This window comes from Lepisma saccharinum, chromosome 6, assembly GCF_977018435.1.
Source record: "Lepisma saccharinum chromosome 6, izLepSacc3.1, whole genome shotgun sequence".
Classification (NCBI taxonomy): domain Eukaryota; kingdom Metazoa; phylum Arthropoda; class Insecta; order Zygentoma; family Lepismatidae; genus Lepisma; species Lepisma saccharinum.
Genome location: NC_139234.1, coordinates 78131462 through 78153719, shown reverse-complemented (window position 1 = coordinate 78153719; position 22258 = coordinate 78131462). Strand labels below are relative to the sequence as shown.

The 22258-nt window shown below is 37.4% G+C and overlaps 1 protein-coding gene across 2 annotated transcripts in view; it reads right to left on the bottom strand.

Annotated features, from left to right (window-relative positions):
* Positions 1-21668, bottom strand: part of GIIIspla2 (Phospholipase A2 group III) — a 44789-nt gene extending 23121 nt beyond the window's left edge. The window contains exons 1-3 of one of the 2 annotated variants that reach the window (XM_083124188.1): positions 21013-21668; positions 9219-9653; positions 4458-4679 (exon numbers count right to left, since the gene is read on the bottom strand). In XM_083124188.1, coding sequence (XP_082980314.1) covers positions 4458-4679; positions 9219-9653; positions 21013-21248 — 893 coding nt within the window. In that variant the 5' untranslated portion in view covers positions 21249-21668. Of the gene's footprint in view, positions 1-3020; positions 3246-4457; positions 4680-9218; positions 9654-21012 lie in introns of both variants that reach the window. The other variant, XM_083124187.1, reaches the window with a different exon arrangement.
* Between the last annotated feature and the right edge of the window lie 590 nt (positions 21669-22258).

Here is a 22258-nt window from a genome sequence, read left to right as displayed (position 1 = left end):
TACCAGTGTTGCAAAGACAAACAATATCTTTACTCTGAAAACCACATTACTTCCTTTTATGTACACTTCTTGTTGAATTCAGTAAAATTATCCAACCGCTCTCGTAAGCAGTGTTGCAAATACTATAAAACTGCATACGTTTAAGATTCTGGACACATTTTTCTTCTACAGTCCCATAGTATATGTCAAATAACGAACAGTTTTTTCAAAATAGTTGCAATTCTACAACTTTGTTGGGAATGCAAGATGTAACGATGTATTTGTATGCAGGAGAGACCAACCACACATCGAATTCTCAAAGGGCGGAAAGGTCATTGTACAGAAGAAACTTAAAATATTGCAGATGGTCTGGCAGTCGTGACAGAACAAAGGAACTGCCTGTTCCATAAGCCAAGAGTTCCGAAAAGACGTAGTATCACGTATCGAAGCGGATTTTTTTGTAAAACCCGTGGATGATTTCAAGTTCTCGGCCTCTAGTTGTGACGCTCAGTACAATATTTCGTGCTTTGACTTTAAACTTTACAGACTATGATTATTTGCGAATTGTAAAGACAAGTGAGAACATGGATGTCCGCAGGATTTTTTTTCCAGGGAGGGGCAAGGAAGGTATTTTTTCCAGGGGAGGGCAAACAAGGCACATTTTCTCCAAAAATAGTGTTGTTCCCCAAAAAAAACATTTCTTAAATTCAAATTTATGATGTTCATGCAATAATTAACACATATTATCGTGGCTAAAATGAAATTATGTGTGAAATACATAATTTTTGGTTGACTTCCATTTTCCAGGGGCTGGGGGGCACGGCCCCCCCTTTCCCCCTCTTCCGGACGCCCATGAGTGAGAATCCCAAGATATAAACTTCTCTACACGCATCATGTAATCCAGATGCACACTGTCGCAATTCTAGTGTGGTAGAACAAGTATTCAATGCTAATTGTGTATTTTTTCATTTTAGTTCGGTTCCTAGTTTGAAGAAGACCCTGATATAGTGTTCAAACGTTACGTGTAAAGTGTTTTTTTCCCTACATATAAGACTACCTTGGTAAGATATTTAGTGTTCTTATACTACAGAAACAAGGCTTAATCGTGTTATTATAACTAGTAAGGATTTATGCAATAATCTATAGCCATGTGAACTGGTGGCTGGAGCGTAAAAACAACCACTTCTAAGGTTTTTGTGAAACATCCAATCATACATGATTTAGGCTCATATAGCGGCCAATCAACGCACTTCTACAGACGTGGGCGAACCGTGATCTAAAAACCTTGGTAACGTGCTGGTAATCTAAGATATTCCGCCACATTTTCACTTGTTGAACGGAACATGATATTGGTTTTATTTTAACGTAAAATGTAGCAAAATCAAAACTGCAAAAAACACCAGGATTAACCGAAGAAAACCCTGAAGACCCGTGTAAGGGAAGAAAGAGAGAGGGGAAAATTTCAAAAGAATATTCATTTCTAGCCTGTCGTAACATAGTTATGGTGGAAGCGGTTTCCATGGTAACCGAAAAGGGAAAAAAGTGATACGATAACGCTACTAGGGTGGAAGAGAGATAAGACCGTTTTGACACCTTCCGGTTGAACAACTGTCGTTTACAACCTCGTGATAAATCCGAAAGAATATGCTTTCCTTTTTTGCCCAGATATGGAAGACTATGAAGAACCGTGGTGACAGTTTCAAGACCACTGGAACATCAGCTTCCCTTGAAAACAGCGAGAAATGGATGGTTTGGAAAGAAATGAAGCTTGCGAATGTCAATTGATTCCTATTGGGAAGGTGAAGTCTTGCAACGCTTTGTATAAATTAAAGCCACGTTTGTTTAATCATATTTAATTGTATTCTCACTAAATGAACCTTCCTCATTGAGATGAAATATATATATACGTGATATTTATTCGCAGTAAACAAATTTAGGCTCTGTCAATTAGTTTTTCGTCATATCAGAAGAATGCTTCCCTCTTTCGCAATAATTTATCATTCGTTGCTCTTTATCTTGCGATTAGATTTTCATATTGAATTGAAGAAGATATCCCTACTTACACAGGTATATACATTATTGAATTCTCCGCTAGAGGCCCTTACCGTTCTTCGCAAAACTATTCCGAAAACAAGGAGAGAAATGCAATTCTTATAGGATGAACCCTTTTTTAAAGCAGAAACAACAAACGCTATAGGGAATGTTTCAAAACACGAACAGGTTAAGAACGTACTGCATAACATTTCCAAGATAACCTACACACTTTTGAGTAAATAATTATGAACGCATTACTATTTCCAAAGGGACTTGGCAAAATAAATAACAGCTATACTTTTGTTTCTTTATCGCGAACACCACTACTATCATGCATGTTTATCAATTCAACGAGGCCATATATTCCTTTGGATAAAGCATATTACACTTCGAAAAAGACGAATGCCTAGAATAAAAACTTTGGACATGAAAGACGATGAAATTTGTGTCTTATCTGAATGCTACATCCAAGTGCCAGTCATTGAAAATTACAACTGCTGACATCTGTGTAATTACAAAATATAGAAAGAGGGGTAATATACGCGTATATATTTTTTTTATTTATTTACTCGGATGTGTTTTCTCGAAACTATAGTTTGTTTTGTACATTATGCAAAGAAGAGACGAACGTAGAGACTGAAGAAAACTGCCGGTATTGAGAACTTATTCCAAATACGCTGCAATTCTTGCAACTTACACCTATGCTGACAAATAACTTTGCATCATGTATTGCTTCTAGAGTTTTAGCTTGGTTGTCTGCTAAAAGGGATATTAATTACATGACTTTTAGGGTGTAGTATAAAGTTAATGCACTTGCAGAGTTCATTCATTACACGACTGATATTGACGTCACGGGAGAAGAAATTGCACTATTCCCCTTGTACACAACGAACATTACTGCCATAAGATCTAAACAGAACTGCTTTGTTGCATCAAGTCGATTCAACACATTGTTTTTCATATTGTTGGATTGAGAACATGCAATAAAACTACCATTCGCCACTTACCTTTCGTCGCAGGAGCAATGCATGATGGTACTGATCCTCCAATTGAAAAGTCCGTACTTTTCGTCGAAGGCCGGTATGAAGAACCTGCAGCCGGTGTCGTGCACCCGGCAGCATTTATCGGCCCCTCCGAAGCCTCCAAGTTGAGAGTACTTGTTTGCTGTGTGCCCCTTACCGCACCATTTCGTTCCGGGGACTCGAAAAACGTCCATCAAGTCTCGCTTCTTTCTGCAAGGGCAATCGTACATTGTGACCTTTTCTGATCTACACCCTTATCTTTCTACAACCTACCTGCTGACCTGAAATTAAAGACTGCTGCAAGCACCAACTCTGATAGTCACACATTATTTTGTAACGAGCTTTCCGATTGGCTTTCACTAATGTCTGAGTACTGAAGAATGTCCACTGAAGCTACACAAGGTACGGATAATCTAACTCTACATTTATCAGCCTAGCGTATATCGTAGCGAGATAAAATTAACACCATAATTCTGGGTTTCAACTACACATGAGTATGTCAGCGAGGATTTGTAATCTAGAGGAAACCAACGGTTGAGTTGCTGTTTTAAGTCCACTTTAAGTACAGAAAGGCTAATCGGGACTGGATCTGCAGTGTAAAGTAAGATCCGAATCACTACGTGCCTCCACTGATTATCGAAACCGGGATCCCTTGATTACAAGTCGACGACGACGTTACCACTACGCCATAGGGGAGGCCCAGGAAAGCAACAGTGTGCAGGCATGTCCACAGAACAATTTTCATGCACCATGCCCCAAAGGCCTGTGTGTATTTTTGTTAGTTGGGTTTACTTATCTGTTAATCAATGCTGATCTAAAAATATATATATATAAGAATAAATGTCCGAGGTTCAATTCTGTTTAGAATATATGGCCTTGCTTATAGTTACGCTAATAAGATGGTAGGTAAGAAGGTTTACTCTACTTCAAAATGCCATTTTGAAAACAACTAACCAAACTGTAATTCTGAAGCTATATATTGCATTTCGTTCAAATTAAATGCATATCTAATATTATAGCATTTTGTTCAGATCTATACAAAGTGTTTTTCTTAGCATTCTTATTCTTGAAACGATTATACAAACCATATTTCTATCTAACTAGTCACAAATTATGTAATCAATCATTATCGTAGTGGACTTGTAAATAATTTATGTAAAAGAAAGAAAATGTCAGTTTTGCATTAACGATTGTCTACCAGGTCAACATATTCTTAATCTGCATTATTAAATACCTCTCCTACACTATTCCGAATAGCTATTTCACACTACTTTCACATTCCTTCAGTACTCTTTGAAGAGAAACTTCTTTCCAGGAAGCCATCATGAATTGGTATTTGCAGCAATCTTTACATTTAATGGACGGAAGAGGAAACTTGCTCAATGCCAAACTAAATCATGAAATACTTCTTTCCGTAATTACCTTTGATCGCAACCACAATGGCTGATTGTGAAAGGGCGGTAGTTGAAGAGATGATATTTTGTTGAGAGCCCTTGGATGATATGCGAACATGAATCATGCTGACGACAGCAACGATCGGTAAGAGTATATGCCCCTAACTGGTGGTACTTTCCTGCTGTAGTCATGTGGCCGCACCATTTGGTGCCAGGTGCTGAAAATGCTCGTATAATACTCCTTTTAGACCTGAAACCAAAGAAGAGAATTCGAAAAACAAGTGTAAACAAAGGAAACCGCGTGGCCATTCTTTTAGCCACGCAGAAAGAAACATGGCGATTAGTGCGCCAATAGTGTTCCGTTTCTGGAAAGAAGACAGAGAAACAGAAGAGAGAACAAGACAGAATGTGTCTAGAAGATAGAAGATGAAGAGAGAACATTATAGGTATGCGAAGAAAGTAGTTCTAACATTTATTAGTACGTAACATAGAGCAAACTTTCAGATTTTTGTGCACACTCCACTAATACAATAGTTTTTCCTAGGTTGTTATAGCAATTCGTCCACTGAGAATGCAAATGTCCTATCTCTAATTGTTAGAGATAGGACATTTGCATTCTCAGTGGACGAATTGGCTCACAAGTCGCAAGCGTCACTACCCAGCATAAACAGAAAGCGTAAAAAGATGATAAATTTGTCCTCAAGTCTATATATGGGACCACATATATTAGAGTACCTCATAAATTTGAACGAAACGATAGTTTTCTAATTCTGTTCACTAATTAACGTTTTCCAATAATCAATTAGTTTAAGTAAATGTGGTAATTTATTATTTTTTAAACTGATAAACTGTTACACTATTATACTACAGAAACTAAACCATCTCACATTAATTGCGTTCGTTGATATTCAGGACGAAATCACGTGTAAAAAATTCACCTTGGCTGATTTCAAGAACAACTTCTTGCTAACTAAGGAATACACTCGCCAAAGACATTAAAAAATTAGACATTTCAAGAGCAACTCTAAGGCTTATATCAACTTTCCCTTAGCCCCTTGCCTTCTCGTGAATGTTAGCAATTTCCCTGTGAACGAAATTATGCTATGGACATCCTGGTTATTGTTTCGAATGGCAAATGATTTTGTCTTTCACTCTTGTAACAGTGAAAAGGAAATATATATTTATTGCCGAGTAGGCAATATTGGTTTTGCTTCATCGAGTAATGGGAATAGAAACCTCACTGCAATCTCTGTGCGATACGGTAATCGGACAAAGCCAAGATAAGCAGACTTCACGATTAAAAAAAATGCCTGCTGTGGATACATTGCCAGAAAAAAATGCAAGCCTCAGAAACTAAAGGCTGGGATTTTGGTATCTACCGTCATCAAAGACGAAAGCCGTCAGTTTAAAAGAAGATTGCCATCAAGGGCTGGCCTTCATGGGTGGAGTTTCAATGCCAGCAGGCCACGTTTTTTCCAACCTCGTTTAAATTAACAAGATGCACCCATCTAGGTCATCTTAGTTTCTAGCCAACTCAAGTTCTTTATGGCACTGCCGACGAAGATTGTTCCTCTCCTTTCATTTCATTTCTAAATTACTACTTTCGATTCAGGACTAAACCAAAGAATGCATATCTGCCAAGTATACTACGGGACAACTAAATATATCTGCTTTTTGTTGAAAACTATCTAATCAGTTTTTTTTACATGATTTAGTACATAATATGAAAAACTGCATTTTTCTTTCTTATTTGTTTGTATGTTATTTGGGCAACTCTTAATTGCTAGGACTAAAATGAACCTGCTAAATATATCTTGAAAGAGGACGAACATTTTCAACCCAACGTCAAATGAATTTATTTTCATTGTTGCATTGAACTTCTTCTTTTTTTAATAATTAATTGTACAAATTGCCTCAACCTACAAATCGTCGACAAATAACAGTGAACATATGCATTCTCATAACCGGGGTGAGGCGGGGGTCAATTCCAATGTTTTGAGTACCTAAACATTCCCCCCAGAAAGGACCATATTTCTTGTATTTGCAAAACATAATCTAATTCACAGGGAAGTTGCACTACATTATTTCTGAATGTATTTATGTTCGAAATTAGCAGTCGCAAAATGAGACTGAAATTTTTAGTTTGGTGCCTAACTGAATCTATTAGGGTGCTATTTTTGGCGACTATGAAGTTCGTGTTGTTACAAACACGACAGAAAATGTGCATGATATCTTGAACTTACAGGAGCATGGATTATTTGAATCACGACTAAAAACCATAAAGAATGTCTTCTGTTGACCATAAAGCTTAACAAATTTAGTTTCGAATCCTGCTTTAAACTCATTTCTAAACTTAAAGTGTTGAAATAAAAGTTAAGTATAACCGAAACTTACAATGATAAGAGTGCACATAAAAATCAGATTGCTTAGTAGGCTATGGCTTGAAGAATAATGAATAAAGACAGATTGAAGACGAGTTAAGAGTTGTTGAAAAGAGGCTAGAACGTCACTGATAGTACCAGAAGAACCCCAGACACACAGTTCATGCACAGAACACAGGAAAGAAACAGAAGTTTGAAAGTATTGCAAAGTAGAGTCAAGAACGTATGTCCTTCCCCTGTAGATGTGAGGAAAAAGCTAGTATCTTGCAAACGGCACACTCGTATGCACGTATGGAACAAACACAGCGAATGTGCCCAGTGCGTCTTGTAGCTACTGAAAATGCCACTCAAAAGTTCGTTGTCTGATGTGTTTTTCACCACGAAGTTTTCCAAGTTTCCTCGAGCTTCCATAAAGTAATTTCAGGTTAGCAATCCTAATACAATATTATAGTGTAATTACAACAAGTTAGAGGTAAATTAGACTTTACCATCGCATTAGATGTTCATGGACTTATGAAAATCTAAATATACGTTTTTATTGTTATTTTGCATTGATAAGTTTAAATCAAAATTCGTCTACACGTGTGTTCAAAATTGGCTTGGAATTAATTTCGGTTATGTGTTAAATGACGTATTTCATGCAGTAAAAAAAGAAAGACAATTCCGCGTAAAAAAGTAAAATATCCTTGATCCAGTACCTAGATATCTCGTAAGCTTGTAGCAAGCTGATGATAACTTGCTTATAGCTTGTCAAAGTAAGTTTGATATGGCAAGCTGGATGCAAGTTCGATGTAAGTGTTACTTGGCAAGTGAGTGTTGGCAAGAACATTTGCTTTGCAGAAAGGCTACTACCGAAAGTTTACAGCTAGTTGTGACAAGCTTGATGCAAACTTGGAGCAAGCTCACAGCTTGTCATGACAAGCTTGCTTCAGGCTTACAGCCAAGTTTTCTGTGCTATCTGAGTAGCTTGAAGACAAAATTCTCATACAGTTTTTCTGGTAAGTCGATGGAAATTTTCACATTAGTAGTCTTGTTCAATACCTCTAACTTGTCGATCTGTTAAATGTGACTAAACTACGTTACTTTTGAACATAACATTTAAAATGAAAAAGAGCTGCAGAAATTCGGCTAGTCTGAAACAGGTTCCAGCCTTTCAGGAAGCAAATTCCTCGGATAAAAATAAAACAACGGATTTCCAGCGAAAGGCGAATTGCCAGAAACGCTCATCAAAGTGTGGTGGTCTCTAAACACTGGAAAGCCATTACAACTGATCTGAACAAATATTGAAGCTTTAAAACAGGTGATCGTCCTTTGTGTGAAAAGAAATTAACACATGCTACTAAACTGTTTGCAAGGAATGGGCACAGACTACAAACCAGATGCAAACAGAACAACACATTCGTTACAATCTAAACTGCCATTGTGTAACTAAGCGTTAACTGTGATCCCTGTTTCCAGACAACTTCAAAGCACAATTTCTGCAGCTTCTGTGATAAATATTTTTAAAACGGGCTGCATCAGTGATTATACCGTTGTACGTTATAACAAATACTGTTTCAATATTTAGCTTACGAAAGAACAATAGGTTTTAAGAGCATTAACTAACGTTAAACATTAACAAAAAAACTTAAAAGGAAAAATACAAAGAATCTACATGTGTATGTGATTTATTTTAAAGCTACGACATGCAGTGGAGAAATAATTTCGTGTCCTGTTTTGTGATTTAGCAAACAGAAAGGAGGATTGTATACAACACAAATGAACAACACTAAAAATACACTACATCACAAGTACAAACAGGATTTAAAAACGTGTATACTCTGAACGCAAAAACTAACACTGTAATACTTAAATGAGTAAAACGAAGAAGTGTTTAATGTTGTAATGTAACATATAATGAGTAATATTGTACATCATAGGTAATAACAATTATATCTTGCATTCCTTATAAAATTGAGAAATTCAAATACACTTAACCATGCACTTTTCCTGATATTGAATTACTATGAAGAATTCATTATGAGCAAAAAGTCAGAATATTAGAACATATTGTATTGTAACAGTACTTTAGTGATGATTTTCATTCAAGACTAATCGAGAAGTAAATACAATAAGTAATAAACAATTAAGAATTACATGCATGCTGAAATCATTTTAAAGTTCGTAGGTTGTTACAGGTTTACCAGAAACAATTTTTGTCAGGCTCCAATTAAGTAGACTTTCTAGTGTTTGTACATAACTTAACCAGTACAACATTATGCTGGTAGAGTCGAGTAATTTGAAAAATGAAATAAGTTTTTGTTACTTTCTTCTAAGTTAGCATGTACAAGTTAAGTTTAAATATTATGGTATTTAAACTGCTGAAGACTATTCAATGAATAATAGGAATGCATGTGTGTCCAACTTACCTTTCGATCTGATCTTTGGCATGTTGCTTTTGTTCCTCAGTTCCATGTTCTTTCTCTCTGACTAGTTTCTTAAGTTTTCGGTGGTTCTGCTTGCACAGCTGCTTCAGGGATGGATAATCCAGCCACTGTTGTACATCTGGAGGAAGTGGACTATCGTCCAGTATCTGGAACGTCACGTTACGGAACTCTGGAATGGCGGTTTCATCGTAAATATCCTTTGAGACATCAATGTCCTCCTCATTGTCGAGTTCATCATCGACATCAACATCGTCTGTTCCTTTGGCACGTTCCACGTCATCTTTGAATGTTTCCAGGAAATCCCGGACAATGCGTTTCTGTCTGATGTACTCACAGTCTTGCAGTTCATTATCGCCTGCATATATCAACTGAATAAAATGTCTTCCATCTGTCACTTGACGTAAAATGAGATTCTTCCTGAAAAACAGAAAATTTGGGTTTTAGTCACTTGCACAAGTATGAGCTACACAAAGTAGTAAATTATTTTCTTTCGTTATTTTATTGGATCACACCGCGTATTTTTGCGATTTCTAGCCAAAGTTGCTAAGTTCAGGTACAGTGGGATGCACTAGTATTGCTTGGCAAATTGCCCACGGCTATTTTCATTCTTTTCCTCTTGCATTGTGTGTTTTTAAGTAATACAATTCCATGTATGCTGTTCCAGAGGTTGGCAAAGGCTTACTTACCATTTTGTTTCAATTGTTGAAGCTCTCTAGGAAAATAAAAGTGCATGAATTTGGTGATGGACAATTTTCTTGGCAATATTTACGCTTCTCACTGTACTACTACACATGTTCCAACACGCTGATTAATATCTATCCCTTTCTTCAAAGCACTATTGACTTGTTATTGAATGCTGTTGTAAATTATCTCTCTACATTTAAATCAATGTCACAAAAAATGTAGAGAGAAAATTGAATAACGCTTCATCACAGAGTTGACTTAGACAAAGCCGTGCATAGCTAAATAAGATTCTAATATAGTGGCGACAACTATTCGGAATGAAAAGCTTGGTTAATATCACATTATTAGAAGAAAACTAATAAGTACGATTAGCCAGCGCGGATTGGCGGATTGAATTCCTGGGTTTCGAAGATGGGCATGAACTAAGTATATCAAGTTCCATGTTCTTTGGTACGTGACTCGTACAAATCTACATTAGGGATGGACGATATCGGAAATGTGATATTGGGATATATCGTCACAGGCGATACGATATTTTTCCGTATCATGATATCGGCGATATATCGTCTCCACGATATTTCGCCAAATATCGTTACGATATATCGCTGACACGATATATATCGCTTAAATATCGTGACAATATATCGCCGACACCATATATATAGCCAATATATCGTGACGATATATCGTCTAGTTGATATCGCCTGGACGATATTTTTTTCAATATCGCGATACATCTTCTGGACAATATATCGGCCAACACTAATCTACACTCGCTAAGACATTTCGTATTTGTATTTCGAACGTATGTAAAAGTACTTAACGTTTGCCGGCGTTACAATAAACACTGTTTACATTCTAAATTATGCGAATTAAAATTAATTCTACATTAAAAAAAAATCAAACAAAACGTTCTTTTAAAGGAAATAAGTTAACTCATACAGCAAACTTCTATTTTCACGGAAATATTGACCAAAAATCACGATTACAAGAAGTCAATTTTTCTTGCCACGGTTTGCAAACAAAGCTCGTATGCAGATGACTTTGGCAAAGGGAATTCGTTGTGAAACTGTACCTTTCCTTAGCGTCTTCGTTGGGGTCCGTTTTCCTCCGATCTGCTTTTGTTACCTTTCGCAGTGAAGTCTCTTGAGATGCTCTGTATGTTATAGCTGATTGCCCCCACTTAGAAGGAATAATTCATTGGCCAGCACTGAAAATGAGTGACGTGTTTGTCGGCTAATTATCCGCCGGACGGACACATTTTAACAAGCTCCCGCCACAACCCATCCCTTCGAGGGAGACGTCGGAGCTTTAGGCTTAATTACACCGGGGGAGACATGACGAAGTCATAAGGCTAAGTGTAGTTTAACCCTGTTACCGGTGACATACAATGTAGCAGGCAGTATTGCCAACTAATATTCGTAATTTTTCTCTAAAAATCGTCTCTTTATAATAAACAACATCAATTTTTAAGCTGAAGGAACATATTCGAACTGCATTTTCATAGCATGGTAATAATCATGGATTCCTATCAGAATTCAGTTAATTACTAGTACTACCTGGCTGCAACAATACTCAATATAAAAATTGCCGTTTTTTTAAGTGGTACATAATATAAATGTACATATGTATACGTTGGCCAAGATTCATACAGTAAAATCGTGGTCATTGAGTTTATACACTTAATAATTTAAAGGATAACAGATCTTTATTTTCTCATAATAAAGCTAAGTCATTTTAATGCATAAGATCTTTTGCCTGTGGTTCCGCTTACATGATACGCTTTGCTATTCCTCACAGCATTATTTGGTTTCCTTTCTCCTGCACTTTTTGCTAAGGCACTTTGACATTTCTGGTAATTGTTATTTTTTACAGTTTTCGACTGTCAAATAAAATTTATTAATTGTCAAAGTTCGTTCAACGTATCCTCTGGCATTTTCACTATATGTTCTTTATAAAATTTAACTTTTATATTTTTTTGGAGGTACTATCATTGCTTTCATTGTACACATTTGTTTATTGTTTTAAGTTCTTTATTTGGTGCACATTTCTAGGAATTTTTCTATTCTTTTCCAAACAGGAAAACACGAACTTTAAAGGAAGAGGATTCGTTACTTCGATAAATCAGAAACTTGTTACAGTCACTTTTACTGTTTACATTTTTTTTAGTTCGACTTCTAATTAATGTCAAGTTGTTAGTTATAATGGTTATTCGCGTGGAACATAAATTAATCATATGGATTACATGGTAAACCTGGGTAAATACGTGAATTCTAGAAATCTGATTACCAGTTACATTCCAAGGGGATAGGGGAAATACAAGGAAGTTTGCAACCCTGACCCTCCAGCTATGGACAATCTTTGTTCCTTCCAATTTATTTTTTTTCTGTGGATATTGTCTAGTATTTTCTTGCCGCTTCTGGTGGAATTGTGCAAAGCCTTGACGCGTGCAAGGGTCAATCCCTAGTGAAGTTCAAATCCTTCGAGAGAAAGGCAAAAAAGCACCGACACAACACTTTGACTACTTTGCTAGCAACCCTGATCCACCCGATGATGATTCACGATCATAGAATTAATCGCCACCAGCACGCCAGTGGGGGATTCCGGAAACTCTCCACATCGTTTCGAAAGATAATTTAAACCCCTTTGCAGGTTTTAACTACTTTGCAAGATAAACGTTGGCTCTCTGAGGATTGCATAATGGGATCTTTTCAGTAAGTAGAGAGTTTTGCATCGAGGTTTACGCAACTTAAAATCCGATTTCAATTACAGACAGGAAGCAACGTTCAAATAATTATGTCAATAATAAAGTAAGTCAATAAGTGTTGGACAATTAGCTGGATTTTCGAACTCGTTGAAGTAAACAGTCAGTGTGTAAAAGTTGTGGTAGCAGTTGTAAGATTACACTAAGCATACAGCATACATTTATTCCAGACTCCTTTACCAATTTATTTGAGGCTTCAAATGTATCAACGAATGTAAAAACCTATGATTAGAAAGAAAAGCTACATAAACCTACATCTGAACGGAATAACATCCTTACATGCTATACAACCAATTTTCATCGTAGTGTAATTTGGGTTGCCTATCTTTCAGGCTGGAGATTTATCCTTTTTCATTTAAACCTTAGCCAAACAAGTAAGTAGCATTGTAAAATGTTACAACAGATTAAACTGTAATGTTTGAGGCGTGGAAACGTGAAGATTTTCACAATTTTTAGATCCTTTTTGTCAGTTCTTCCATGCTAACTGCGCCCTACAGAAGCTTGCAACGCACAAAAACTGGGGGCAACCGTCCAACGCCCCCATAATCGCCGCTACTGATCATACAGTATATCCGCGCAGAGAGTTAGCCTGCTTTCAGCTAGGTTGGTATTCTGGCATTCCCTTTTCTCCCATCCACAGACTTCTTGCCAGTCTCTCTGCCCCCTCCCGCCGAAAGTTCGATTCTGAAGTGCTCTTTATGGCTTTGAATAAAGGTGAACAATGAGCGAACAAAGGCAAAGGAAGAACAGGGTACCTGCACCACGAGATCCAATCTTCCTAAAAGAAAGGTTTAGACCCAGGAAGAGTGTTCGTACGTCATGAAGCTTTCTTCTTCTTCTTTTATTTTTAACGCTTATAAATTAACAGTCAAAATCTAGGCTTACTATTACAATGAAAAGCTAACGAATCTGGTTCAGGCATGTTTACAAAATTTCCTACGTCGTGTTTTCAATTGACATATTTTTTCGTCATTTGCTTTCGTAATGCACGGAACTGCTTTTGAAAATGACAATAATATAATTTATTTGTACGTACAGAACCTGTATTAATAATAAAAAAACTCGAATTTACTTATCAAGAAAATAAAGTTTGCATAGTGGAACAGTCAGGTAGGTGATTTGTTAAATGTATAAAGTATTTTCCCCCTTAACATCATAGTATATTTGATTAGAAGGCAGAATATAACCATACTGTTTCTAAAACATTCTCAATATTTTTATACGGGGAAATCAAACTATTATTTTTCCAATTGAAAGTTCTAGACATTCATCCATCTACAGAAGCCGGTGCCAAATTTCAAATTCAAAATCTATCACATTATACATGGACCACGATATACATTTAGATGATGTTATAGATAGATAAAATGGTTTTGTTTTCTGCCGCTATGTCGCTACTTACCGTTCAATGGTCCCGTAGTGAATAAGATTTGATATTTTCTGCTAAAGTTAGGTTTTCATGAGAATATTAACTTGGTAAGTTGTGCTCTGGGCAAATCCTTCTACAGAAAAAGTCTGTCGAATTGTACTGTAGTGTAGACCATCACAAAATAAATATAATAGGCCGCTTATGGTTATACTAAGAAATGTAGATTTGGTGACGTGAAAGCAGGTTTACTTGTTAAGGAATGTTGTTTCAGGCAGTCTTTACCTTTCTTAGCCGTACATGTTTTCAGTATGTTTTATGGTCAACATCAGCTCCATTTGAAAACCCCGACGCATAAGGCAACTTTCCATAAAAAGGAACCATAAAAATGGCTGTACCACAGTATTCTTTGTAGGCCTTGTTCTTGCTGGATATTGAGTGAATGTTTATTCTACAATCTCACGTCCCACGTCACACGATAGCGTTTCAAATTAGGTATTGCGTCGACTATCTCATTCGGTTAACACATATAGGGATGTGAATTTATCATCGAAGAGAATGTTGTTTGTACGACCATGCACATTCTTACAGCGGTAGAACTGTGCACTTAACAAAAGTGAGGTAGCCATGTATGTGTGGGATCTTTGGAGCGAAGTCATATATTTGGCTTTTTAGAACCATTGCCCAACTAATGTACAGTCACCGGCAATAAAAATGGCACACCTAGATCCTGAAATACTCGCTTTCCTGCAAGGCATTGTGTGTTGCCTAACTCTAGCGCAATAACTGGATTATAAATGCAAATTTTCAGTCATCTTCTACCACCGCCGTACAGTTAGGCAACACACAACTTAATGAATGAAAGCCAGTATTTCAGAATCTATGTGTCCTATTTTTTATTGCCAGTGACTGTACGTGTTCAAATAATAGCTGAAGAGTCTCAAAAACTAAATATTATAGCTTCACGGCTATTTATTATATAAACCTATTGTTACTTACTTACATACAAGGTGTCTCAAAGTAATAACGCAAACTGACACAGGTGAAAGTACACGATAATAGAAGCAAGAAAGTCTCATTAAACATGGGCCGTTTTCAAGATATTCACGAATGTGTGACTACAAGCCGCCACTGACTTCATTGTTTGTAAAAGTCACCCTAGTTGGTAAAGGGTACAAGCCGTCACGACTTCAGTGTTTGTAAACGTCGTCCTAGTTGGTAAAATACCAATAATACAGTATGAAAAATCAGATCTCATTGCTTGTTCTACTTACTTTAACAAGAAATACAGCACTACTTTAGTATGTTCTATGTTACAATTACTGTATACTCGTACCAGTTAAAGGAGGTGTTCAAAGTGTCGTACTTGCATCTCGATGAAATACTGTACGCGATTCCGCATTGAGTTTCGAATTCTTTCGAACACCCCCGGATCATTTTGGAATTGGTCACAAGCATGTACAATTCTCTGCTCCAGTTCTTCAACCGTGTCAACGGGAGTGTTGTACACCACACATTCGCACACATTATTAGCATTTTACCAACTAGGACGACGTTTACAAACAATGAAGTCAGTGGCGGCTTGTAGTCACACATTTGCGATTATCTCGAAAACGGCTCGTTTGCAGACCCATGTTTACTGAGACTTTCTTGCTTCTATTATCGTGTACTTTCACCTATGTCAGTTTGCGATATTATTTATGAGATACACTGTATATTTCAAAAGCGCTCAACTAAAATGAACCAGTCGCATCACGTTTTTCAGTACTGAAATTTGGTTTCTAAAATGGTCAATAACAAATATGTCAACATTGTTAATATTTTGCGTTCTTCTTATTACAGTCAACTTAGTGGTAAACTACAAATAGTCCAGAATGCTGCGTGGGTCCTGCAACGTTACGTTCAATAAGCATGTGCCATAAATAAAATAACCCACAACTAGGCCATAAGTGATGACATTACTAGTCTGAACAGCGAGTGTGAACAATCAAGCGTATGAATGCATCAAAGTACGATACGCAAATATAAAATGGGGACCTTGCCCAACAAGAAAAGAATGTAACCTGACTTAAGATGAATTTTATCTAAGAAGACAACCGTGTATTCCCACGCTCCCATTTTTTGTATATTGCCACACAGCGTGCCGCGATCTATGCCTAAGACGTTCCATAAAATCCTGACTATAAAACTGCATTTAACTCTCCCCCCGACTGTTAAATTGGGAAAGGGGCACGAGAAGTGTCCATTTATAGTACTACAAAACTCAAGGGTTCCATTGAGATAACGTTCCTTCAACCCTGACCGATCTTCAGTGCGAGGATGTTACGGCGATTTCCATGCGAAGGGGAGGTGAACGTAACATCCCCTCATGTCACTTCAAGTTAACTTAGCAAGACGTTACAAACAGTGACAAGCGAAAGACTTAATCGTCTGTGTTATGTCGCTTTTTCATCTTGTGAATAACTTTATGGATTTTTTTTGTACCCCATGTTGGAGGGTTGAAAGAGTAACGTTAACGATGCTAGTTATTTCGTATCGCCTTCAAGTGATTCACCACTTTCCCCCATGTGGAAGTCAACCCAACACAATCGTGGTTTCGTTTTTGCAGTCCTTCCTCGGCTGCAAATCTCGAGGTTAGGTATTCCTGAAACATGGTAAGACTTCCTAAAAATGCCACTTCACGCCACAGCAAAAACTAAAGAACTTTTAAAGTGCCTTATGAGAAAAAAATAAAAATTGGGATATGCTGAGCAAAGTAATTAAATGTGGAAAAGGTATATGAGAGAAAAATAAATAGGGGTAAGATATTCATGATTAGATTAGAATGACAGAAATAGGGACGAAGATTGGAACTCCTTCACGAGGGCAAATTCTGGTCAAATGGATCCGGAATTAGACAGACGAAAACTGTCAGAACACATATCTCTAATGTACTTCTTTCCCCCATAAACTGTAACAAGGCTTATTTTCCAAAATAAAAAATACTGATACAATGCACGCATACTGTCTATATTTTACCAAGTCAATGCACACACAGACACAGGCGCGCGCGTGCTTTCAGATGTTTTGGCAGTGGAAAATGAACGCTCAGCAAACAGAGAAGGAAACCCCAGTAATTTCTGAATGATCTCTTCAACTTCTCATCGATCCTGTTATCATTAAAAGTCCTGCTCTTCAAATTCTATGCCAACGAAGCCACACAATAAACCTCAAGATAGACAATGGAAAACTCTATTTCATCCCCCAACTTGACTCCCAAAACCACGCTGTTGCAAAGCATTTAACGAAAGCTTGAAAAGTACGTAAGTTATGTAACGCCAAGCTCTAAAACTGCAGATTTAGAAGGTTATCAAACTCAAAAGAAAAAAAAAGTTTGAACATGTTTCCTTATCTACGTGGGGTGTTTCAGGCTTCTTTTTTTCGGTTGCGTCATATTTCAGCTACACGAAAACGTTTTGATAAGGATAAAACAAAACTGTGCAAAACCGCAGTCGCGAGACTCCAAGTCAAATCGTGCTTTTGTTGTAATCTGTGGACTCTGAAATGGAAATACTGATGGCTTACTTTCAAACCATTACATGATGTTATTCAATAAATGATAGCATATAGATGTAATTCAATAGACAACAAACTTGATTGGAAGATTTTCCAACTTACATCAGTTCAGAAAAAAACAATATCCGTGGTTTCATATCATTTCGTTACACACACACTAGTGCAAGACTGGAAATTATAACTGCATGGTTTTCATTTGCTGAGGCATATATATCTACTGATTCAAAGATGGCGAAAGTGGGAATTACGAATCAATAAACATACTAACAGAAACCACAAATTAGACCGGAAGGAAACTAGCGAAAATTAGTTTTTTTGGTTTTTGTAATCTAAAATTTGACCAATTATAAAAGCATGCGTTTTCCAGTTTGTTCTTGTTATTTGTGATTATTGCTGATACTGGTGCAGAAATAATTATGGGTATCGAAACCGGAGGGGGGATTTATTGGTTGTAGTGTTTTATATTTACATATAGTAATAATGGACCTGTAGGAAGATTCTTTTATATTGCTTAAACTTGAATTTCCCTTACTAACGTCCTCTCCCACGAAATTGAAAATTAGAACTTTTGCAAGGTACATTCTGTTTTAATGAAGATTAAGTGTCCTATGTCAAAATAACTGTAGATAGTATTAGTTAGAAACTGCATTTAATACATAATTCTGTTCGAGATAAGGAACAAAAATTTCACCAGATTTTCGGTATGAAAAACAGTCGAACCCAAGGGAAAATGAATGAAGATGGTATGGTGTATAATTTGTTCTATCTACCCATCCCACTGTTGGTACTATTATCAGTTTTTGCATTGTTTAAGGGTAAATTGAGAGCCAAAAATGAAGTTGTGCTGATTAAATCCCTGTTGAAACACATTGAATCAGCATTCACTGGCGACATCTGCCAAAAAGGTGCAACATTGGAAAGAATACCAAAGAATACGTGTAGGTCTAGGTCTTTCTAACCATGAAACTGACTCATCGCATGAATGAATGGGCGATAGGTGGAGGAAAACTGATAAAGAAGGCGAAACGGAAATGACACCTACCGACTAGCGGTGGTATAACTGATCTTCCCACAACGTAGGAACAATTCGTTTACCTCAGCTGGCCCCCACGCTTGGATTCTCGCCATGCAGCTTTCCCTGAACTTATCTCGGCTACGTCACCTGTAAATGCCCTCGCGTTCATTGGCTGCCGGGTGCTCAGGTAATCTCAAAACATAGTGGTCTGATGTGTGACGTAATGGTTGTGAGTATAGTGGCGTGATGTCTAGGTGGCGGGGAGAGGAAAGGTACCGCCACGAAGGAATTCGAAAATTGCCGTATTTGCAGCACGTGCAATCGCCAACTAGGCACATTGTGTCGCAGCCAAACGGAAGCTGGCAGGAAGTGTGTTAGATTTCAAGGACAATTGAAGCTTTTTCTTCACGTTCGTTACAGATTTCACCATTCTGCGTGTCTATTGTAGCTAAACGCTACTACATGTTCGCACTTAGAAGACATAAGCTTCAGAACCAATAAATTAAAGAAAATAATACTATATAGCGTGGTAGTGGTAGACTATCGCAGTTTAATCAAGGAAGCACATTGCATAACTTTTCGTACCTCTCTTTATACTCTATACGTCCATTCGCTAACCTATCACAGTATAAAGAGAACTAAAACGATTTGAAAATAAATACGTTTTTTAACATAGAAAAAACTGAAAGAACTAATGAGCATTGAATTCTTCAAATCTTAGTACGGGCTAAATTTTATCCCACGATTTGTTCTTCTATGCTAATTTTCATTCCAAATACAAAATAAACGAGTTCAATAACTAAATTGAAGTTCTAAAGTTCATACAGCTTAGTGGCTAACCATGTCTAATTGTAATCAAGGAGCGCGGGATTCGATTTCCGGCAGAGGCACATTGAATAATATTTCGGATTCCCTATAAACAGTAGTTTGCCCTAATTGAAATGAACTTAACTCTTTATTCAAAAAAATAAAATTAAATGAATATAATAGCCTAAAAGTTAGTGCATAAAAACAATTCTGAAAAATTAAGCAGTTTTTTTAGGAAAGGTGGGGCCACGAACAAAATTTCACAAATCAAACTACAGTATATCGGGTTTAATACCCACGAATGGTCGACGGTTTTGGTAGAATATATCTGAAATAACAGGGTCCTGTCCATTGTCATATTTAATTGCAGAAGACGCACATTTTCTTTCTTTTTAAGCTCTTTGGGTGAATCCCAACGATGAGAATGGATGAAAACAACACCCATCATTTAACGGTGATTCGAACCTAACACACACTCTTCGCGGCTTGTGTTTGTTGACAAGTAAAATGGTAGGTAACATTTCAATGAAACAAGAAGTTAATAATGTTAATCCAAATTTCGAAATAAGAGGTGTATGATCAATTGTATTTTAATGTATTTTATGTATTTATCATGCATATTTTAATGTACTTTTTAATGATTTAGTACTTCTCTTTTACATCTACATTTTTATCATTAAATCTTATATTATAAATTTGTAACATACATATCTTTACATGTGTACATACTGCTGTACTAAGGCTCGTCAGCTGTTGTTCAGAAGGATAATATGAGAATAAACGAATAAATAAATAAAAATGAGTGGATTAATTCGGTGACAATCGTACACTACGGGACTGAGGTTCTGTACTATACAATGAGGCTACTTTTAAGCCTTGTTTCAACTCTAGGTGAATCGCAACTATCACATTCGGAAAGATATGGATTAGTCAATATGACAAGCAGAAACATCCAAATTTTCCACCAAGACAGATCATGGTGGCGTGCGATTTCCACGCATATCAGATTCATCAAAATGTCATCTATTTGCACTATGATATTTATGATTACAAAATTGAAAACTACGATAATGTAGAATACAATCAAGTCTGTTGCAGCTCTTCAAACCTAAAAGTAGTTTGAAATAGTGTATATATTTTACGTCACGTAGTTTCATTGCCCATTTTTGGTTAATCGCAACGATGAGGATAAAATAGTAACAGGAATCGAACCTGAAACTTTTCACCAATTTCAATTGGCATCACTGTCAAACTTTTCGAAATGCGCCCCCCCCCCCCCCACAGAAAATTGACCAAACCTTCCCTCTCCCACACTTGCACACACAAAACCGAACGATTAATGATATGTCACAGTATAAAGAGAGAAAGTAACGTATTTCATTAGCATTACTACAAAACCAATTCGTCTTTCGAAGTGAACCAGATTCACGCACTGTCAGCATTGAAAAAAAAAATCAAATGCATTTCCCGTTCTAAACAAGCCGAAACATGTTTGAAAATCAAGTTGAAACAGGTAAAAGACGTGCCTAGAGAAATCCTAAGCCTGAATTTCTCTACCACGTGGTTTTTACAACTTCCTACTCACCTCTCTCCGCTGTCCGACGTCGTGGCGACAGACGTCTCCTTCGCTGTGATGCCGTTGTAGTGAATCCTCCTTTCCCCTTCGCCGTCGTACAGATTGTCTGTCGCTATGAAATTCCTAATCTTCGGCTGTTCTTGGACAGGAGGTTCCTGTATTTCCCGAGACACGGCTGCTGTGCGGCACACGGAACACGTTAGGCATGCCAAAACTACGGCGGTGATAGTTAGCGAACTGACCATTCTATTCGCAGACCAACTGTGAATAAAACACGTCTACCCCCGTTCAAGAAACGTTACGAAACTTCTCCCCTTTTGCACGGCAAAGAATTGTCACGCGTTCAACTCGCTTCACACAGATGGGTTTCACTTCGTCTTGTACGTAAAGCGCCGCGCGGCCAAATGAGCAGTTAGGCTTATTTTCAGCGTTCACAAAAACCTTCGGGGCACTTGGACAGTCCGCGCGTTCTGGAAAGACTTGTAACCGGATTCTTATTGGCTGGAATCCACACGGTCCTTCTGTTTTCTTTCGGCGCACTGATCGTCTTTTTTTTCTTTCCCCTTGCACTTGAACTTTTTTTTATTTGGTGGGAAGTTATGTTTCGCACGCTTGTGGTGATCGACGCACTGTAAGTAAATGATTTCAGTGACGAGTTCAAGAAGTACATTTATAGGACAATCTCTTTCTAAGCTCCGCCTGCCTCCCCTCTATATTTACGATGTATTCCCCCCGCCGTCGGTAAACTTATTCCGACGCGTCGTCATCAAAACAGAACCACGCATGCGCGAAAAAGTGGTGTGAGCATCGCAAGAGATGTGGTTGGTTCTTAATGGGTTTTTTACTACGATCTTCCCTTTCCCCCCGCGCATCTTGTCTCTTATTCACCATTTAAGCCTTGGGAAGTCTTGACTACCGTGTAATAAACGCCGCACTACGAAATTGTTTTCTTAAGAAAAAAAAACTTTCCGTTAGGCATATTATTTCCCTTCCCCGCGGCGCGGCGCCTAAACCATTGACAAGCAAGCACCACTTTTGCATTGCAGAATACGCGCAAGAGAATGCATGTTTGTGCAATATCAACAGGTGAGTATGCTAATTGGCCGTCAAGAGAGTGACCAAATGTCTCGTGATGTGTTTCCCAGCAATGTTACGTCGCAACTCAAATATGAATTATCATTTTCTTGATTTATCATCAATCCATGACGCTCCATCACCGGAATGACTAATCGTATTGACAGTAGTGATGTGCATC